At 67.5% G+C, this 6,000-nt stretch overlaps 1 protein-coding gene across 1 annotated transcript in view; it reads left to right on the top strand.

Annotated features, from left to right (window-relative positions):
* The first annotated feature begins 2,200 nt into the window (after nucleotides 1-2,200).
* The window catches only part of LMX1A (LIM homeobox transcription factor 1 alpha), an 84,701-nt gene continuing 80,901 nt past the window's right edge, over nucleotides 2,201-6,000 (top strand). Inside the window, exons 1-3 of the mRNA XM_075003324.1 lie at nucleotides 2,201-2,402; nucleotides 2,502-2,726; nucleotides 2,930-3,311. Coding sequence (XP_074859425.1) covers nucleotides 2,201-2,402; nucleotides 2,502-2,726; nucleotides 2,930-3,311 — 809 coding nt within the window. The remainder of the gene's footprint in view (nucleotides 2,403-2,501; nucleotides 2,727-2,929; nucleotides 3,312-6,000) is intronic.

The following is a 6,000-nucleotide window of genomic DNA, read 5'->3' as shown; positions in this document are numbered from 1 at the left end:
AGAGTTTAGCTCCAGCTTGCCACAGGATAGCTGGGGGCTCAGCTCTACTTTCGTGCGTCCAAGAAAGACCCCCCCCCCACTAATGCAGAGTTAAGGAAAACTGAGAGAGTGTTGAGGATAAGTCGGGCGGGGGCTGTGTTAGTCTTTTATCGGCAAAACCAATGAGCAGTCCTGTGGAGCATGAGCCTGGAGGGGTCTTTGCCCACGAAAGCTTTTGCTGCCAAAAAGCCGGTAGTCTGTAAGGTGGCACCGGACTCCTCGCTGTTGGTGCTGAGGATGCTGGTTGAGAAGGAAAGTTGCATGGGAGAAGGGAGCGCGGGCTCATCTCAGCCGCCAGGCTGCAGAAGCGGGGCCGTTCAGCTGCGCCCAGAAGCCCCTGTGTTAAGTGGACCGGTGTTAGCTGGCCCGAAGCGTTGCAGTGGGTCCGAGCCCGCCTCCAGCAGGGACGCCCGTGGTTACTGCCGCGGCCAGTATCGAATTATTCAGAGCATCCTGGGGCTGGAGGGGACCTCAGGCGTCATCCCGTCCAGCTCCCTGCCCAAGGCAGGACCAACCGCAGCCAAATCCTCCCAGCCAGGGCTTGGTCAAGGCGGGACTTCAGAGCCTCTAGGGATGGAGATTCCAGCAGCGCGCTCAGCACCGGCCGCATCCCAGCGCTTCGCCGCCCTTTCGGGGAAAGCGTTTTCTCCCGGTACCCGACCTCGGCCTCCCCCGCCGCACGAGCGGAAGCCAGAAGCCGGCCCTGCTCGCCAGCGGGAGGGATTGTTGCGCCCCCTCGTTCTTCTGTGCGAAACTCGGGGGGGAGGTAACGGGGCTGCGGGAATATCCCGGCGCCCTAAGTTCTCCTTTCAGCCCCGCCAGGAGAACGGGGGCGAGTCCTGTCGCCTCCCGGCGCCGCCTTCCTCCTCAGCCCCGTCGGCTGCCTTGTTGGGTTGGCTTTTAAACTCCTCAGGGCAAGGGGGTCTGGGCCGGGCCGGGCCGGGCCGGGCCGGAAGGGGGTTCCTGCTCCAGGCGGGGAGTTTGAGGGGGGAAGCCCCAATGTGAAGCTAAAAACCAATTAAAAAAAAGCAACCCCCGGCCCAGGGAAATACAGACGCAGGGGTCCGGCGCCCCATCCCCTCCCGAGCAACGCGAAACCGCCCCTGGGGCCGGGGCGCCGCTCGCTGATGCCTCTGTCGACAATACAAGGGAAGGTGAAACACGGGAACGTTCCACCTGCGACCGTGTCCAGCTGGGGCTCTCTGGCGTTGCCGACACCCCCCCCCCCGCCCTTGTTCAAACCAAGAGCCTTGTGCGACTCGCTGCAGTTTTGCAGACCCGGGAAAATGGCCTTTGCCGGGGCCAAACTGGCGCGCGGCGGCCCGCGCTCCCGGGGACGGCTGCAGGCTGCTCCGGCGGAGCTGGACTCTGCCCGGGCTCTGCCGAGAGGGGAGCGCTCGAGGGCGCGCCGCTGAGAGGTACCGCGCGGGGCTCGGCGCCTGGGAGCAGCCGGCGCCCGCCTCGCCCCAGCCCCGCAGCCCGCGCCGGGGGCGCCGGTGGGTTCTGCTGCGTGAGACCCAGGGGCGGGCGTCCCCGCGGGCCCGGCCGGGTTTCCGAGCGCGGGCCTGGCACTGGGAAGCGCGCGGGGCGCAGGGGGCCGGGGAAAGGCAGACGCGGCCGGCCCTGGAACGAGCCGCTCCCTGCCCGAGAGGGGCCGCGGCCGGCCCGCGGGGAAGCAGCGGGGCTCCGCACTCCCGCACCGCGGCCGAGTCCCTGGGCGCTTCCACGGCGGCCCGGCCCGGCCCGGCCCGGGCATTGCGCAGCCGGGCGCCCTCCTTCCCCGTGCAGCGCTGGGCCGCCACCCGCGCACCTGCAGCCCCCCGGGGCCCGCAGCCCGCGGCAGAGCGGCCGGCTCGGGGGGCGCAGCCCGGCCGGGGAGCAGCGGGGCCCGATCCCGGCTCTGGCCTCTCGGCCGGCCAGGTGCGCGGGGGCGGGGCCTGCGGGGCTCCCCAGGAGCGGGGGGCGGCGGCTGCGCGCCTGGCGAAGGGGCCGGGGCCGGGGCCGGCCGGGGTGGAGCCAGCGGGGGAGGCGGTGGGAAGAGCCCCGCGCAGCATCTCAGCCGGCAGCGGCCCCGGCTGCCCGGGCCCGGCTCCCCCGCGCCTCCTCTCCGGGGTTGCTTGGGGCCGGCAGCCGGGCCGAGCCCCCGAGCCGCGGCCGCCCCATGCCGGACGGGCAGCAGATGGACGAGCCGCTGCGCAGCGCGCGGGGTGAGTTGCGGCCCGAGGTGCGGGCGCCCCCCAGGGACACCCCGCCCGGGGCTTGTCCCCGCTCCGCCCAGGGGCGAACCGAGCGGCTCAGCCGGAGCCCGGAGCGGCCGCCCCCGTTGCCAGTGGAACGGGAGAGGCGCAGCGCGGGCCCCTCGCGTGGGGCTGAACTCGGCCTTGTCCCGCCGCCGGGGAGCGCGTGTGGAGCGCCGGGCTGGGGATCGGAACCCGCCGCCCCGTCCCCTCTCCTCCCGGCAGCCGAGCCCTCGCGCCCCAGCCCCGGCGCCTGCACAGCGAGCGGCTCAGCAGGCGGAGGGGCCACGCACCGCCCGCTGCCTTTTCCTCCGGCCCTCCCTTCGTTTGCCCCGTCTTCCTTCCCTTCCCCGGTCCCCCCGGCCGCGCCGCCCGCGCTCTGGCGGGGGCTCACTCTGCTCCGGGCCCGGGGCACCCGCGGGTTCCTCTCGGGCTCGTTTGACCCCGGCGGTTCCGCTCCTCCGACGCCGCTTTCCGCGCCCCGAACCGGCCACCCCACCCCAGCGGGGCCGCGGCGAGGGCGCCCGGCGCGCGCTCCGCCCGGGGAGCCCGGCCCAGCTGCGCAGCCCCAGGTGCGCCTCGGGGGCGGACGCCCGGCCCGTCCCCGGGCCGGTCCCGGCGGCTGCCGGCCGGTTGGGTTAGTTCTCCTGCAGATTTCGTTGTGGCACCAGCGGGCCGGCGGCTGCCCGCGCGCCGCGCTCCGGAGGGATCTGGGGCCCCGGGGGTTCTCGCGCGCGTGGCCCTGCGGGGGGCCCCGGGGTTCGGGCTGCCAAGGGGGAAGGCGGCGGCGGCGGCGGGATGGGAGCGGCCCGGCCCCGGCTCAGCCCGCTGCGTTTGCTCGCTGGCAGGGGGAGCCGGCAGCCCCAGGTCGGTGTGCGAGGGCTGCCAGCGGGTCATCGCCGACCGCTTCCTGCTGAGCCTCAGCGGCCGCTTGTGGCACGAAGGCTGCGTGCGCTGCGCCTGCTGCGGGGAGCCGCTGGAGACCACCTGCTTCTACCGGGACAAGCAGCTCTACTGCAAGCGGGACTACGAGAAGTGAGTGCGCGGAGCCGGGCAGCCGCGGGAGCGGGGCGGGGAGCGCATCGTCCGGCGCGCCGGGCTCCGCCTTCGCACCCGGATCGGGCCCGCTGCGCTGGCCAGAGGGGAGCCCCGGCGCGGCTGGTCCTGCCCTGGGGCTCTGCCCGACCGGGCGGTCATTGCTCGCGGCTGAACCGCGCTGCCCCGCGCCCTGGAGACCCGCTGGGCGATACCGTCCAGCCGCTTCGGCAGCCCTCGCGCGGCTGGCTGGGCTCTTGCACGGGGGCAGCCCCGCTGCTCCGGGTCTGCAGAGGCGGCCGCGAGCGCTGGGGCACCCGGCGGAGCAGCTGAGAGCCGCTCGGCCGGGGCGGCAGAGCCTGCGGGGCTTCCCGGGAACGCGGGAGCTCTTAAAGCCGCGAGGGGTCAATTACAGCCAAACAGCAGCAGGGCGCTGCGGGCTGCGCGCAGACTTCATGGGACCCACTTGGCCAGGCCGTGGCTCAGCGGCGCTCCGGCTACCTAGGGGCCCGCCTGCCGCATTCGGGATGTTGCCGGATGGGAGCGTTCCAGATCAGAGAGGTTCACCCTGTAGCCGCGGCCCCCTGCGGGGGAGGACGCTGCAACGCTTTCCCCAGGCCCCCTAGGTAGCTTGAGAAGCCTGGGACTGCCGTGCAAACTTCCCAGCCGCCCAGGCTTCCGTGTGTTCCGCCTCACTAGGCCCCCTGAGGCAGCCCCCGGGCAGCCCCTGGCACCTGAGGCCTCCCAGATGAATAGGGCAACGCAGGCCCATGGAGGTCAGGGTCCAGATTCGTTCTGGGTGACTCAGCTGAGCTTCCCCCCGGGAATGGAGCTGGGCCTAAAGCATCCCAGCCGGGCCCCTCAGCACTTCCTCTCTGCAGGGCTGGGGGGTGGGAGGGATGAGCCAGGCACTTTCTTGCTCACCCCAAGTGGGGGTCTTGCTCCTGAAGTCTTCAGCTGTCTCTTGAGTCCCACAGGCAGGCCCACCGCTGGGGCAGGGGCAGAGGGGTCAGTGGCCAGAGAGCTGGGCCTCTTGGAAGTGCTGCGGCAGGCCTGGAAGGGGGGCCGGCGCCCTGGTCCAGGCAGTGCTGAGGTCTGATTGCCCTAGGCCCCGCCCCTTCCACCCATGGACCTGCCCATTCTGGGGGTGCGGAGCCGCCACCCCCACCTTGTCCAGACCCCGGGGTGGCTGTTGGTGTCACTGTTGGCTGGGGGACCACAGGCTGTGGCCTTTAGTATGCATGGTCCAGCTTGTCGCATTTCCCCTTCCAGTCCTTCTCTCATGCTCTAGGCAGGGCTGGGGGAGGTTCCACACTCAGGGGGATTTGTCCCCCAGCAGCAGAGCAGACAGGAATGCTCCAGGAACTGCTACTTTAACCAGAGACACAGCCCCCGTGGGCCCTCCCTCCCTGCCCGCTAGACCGCACCACACAGGGCCCGCACAGTGCCAATTGGCAGAGGGCTCAAGGGGATTACAGGGCTCCCCGGGGTCAGGCCTGTGCCTAGTGAGTCACCAAAGGGTGGCATGTACAGGCTGTACCAAGAGACAGGAGCTTACTACTACCGCCATGGTGGGGCGGCGTTTCAACAGATAATATAAGCGGCTTCCTGTCATTGCCACTGAAGGTAGGTGAGCAGAGGTGACCTGGCCTGCTCCCGTGCCCTGGGTGATTCCATGCACAGCTTCTCCAGGGACCAGGTGCTGCCTCTTATTATGGGGGCTCCCTCCTGGGCCCAGCAGCATGGCCTGCTCCAAAGCCCCATGGAAAGACTCCTACTGCTTTAAACAGGGTTTGGATCAGGCCCTTGGGAAACAAGGAGAGCAGGGCCCAATCCTGCAGCTGCTGAAGTCAGTAACAGCTGGGAGGTGTCTCAGGTTCTCGGAGTTGTTTCGTTAGTGTGTTTGCAGAGGCGCCCTGGTGGGAGGCCGCCCGTTCATCCCATTATGAAACCCACGTATACTGGCAGTGTTCTTCTCTCGGCGTGATAGTAAGGAGAGTGTTTCTAGGACAAATCTTGTATTTCACTAACGCGGCTCCTGTGACTTCCCTTTAAGTCCTGCGGAGAGGACATGATTTTAATTACTGCAGTGACAAGTAAAGTTTGAAGCAGCATTTTTGCGAGTGAAAGCCTGGCATCGTTTGCAAATGCTCAGGGAACAAGGGCAGAACTCTCTGAAGCGGGAATGAAAGGAAGGGTTCAGCTGAAAAAATTAAGAAGTGGTTGTTGGGGTTTTTTTGTTTTATTTGTTGGTCTCCTTACTTGGTATGTGTGCGTCATATGAATCCACTTGCAAAAATATAGCTGTGACTGTGAGTACCTTGGGGGATCAAAAGCAGTTTCGTGTGTCTTCTGTTTCCGAAAGAAATCAAAACGGGCCTTCAGAACGTGCTGTGTTATTGTGGCAGTGAAGGGAAAAGATGTCACACTAGAAGCACCTGCCCAAGTTGCTGGGTGCTTGGCTGCTGAGACCCTTAGCTCTATGTGCATATTTTTCATGGCTTCTGAACGCTGAGTAAGAAAGGGGGCCCACTCCTGCTGCCTTTACATGTCTTTCATAGACAAACAACAAGCAGTCCCGTAGCACCTTAAAGCACATTTATTCTGTAATGAGCTTTCATGGGTAAAACCCACTTCCTCGGATTATTGGAGTAAACAATTAGAATCCAGGGTTTATTTGTGGGGGGCG

This window comes from Carettochelys insculpta, chromosome 9 (assembly GCF_033958435.1).
Source record: "Carettochelys insculpta isolate YL-2023 chromosome 9, ASM3395843v1, whole genome shotgun sequence".
Lineage (NCBI taxonomy): Eukaryota > Metazoa > Chordata > Testudines > Carettochelyidae > Carettochelys > Carettochelys insculpta.
Note: the sequence above shows the minus strand (reverse complement) of the source record. Positions and strands in the feature narration are given on the sequence as shown.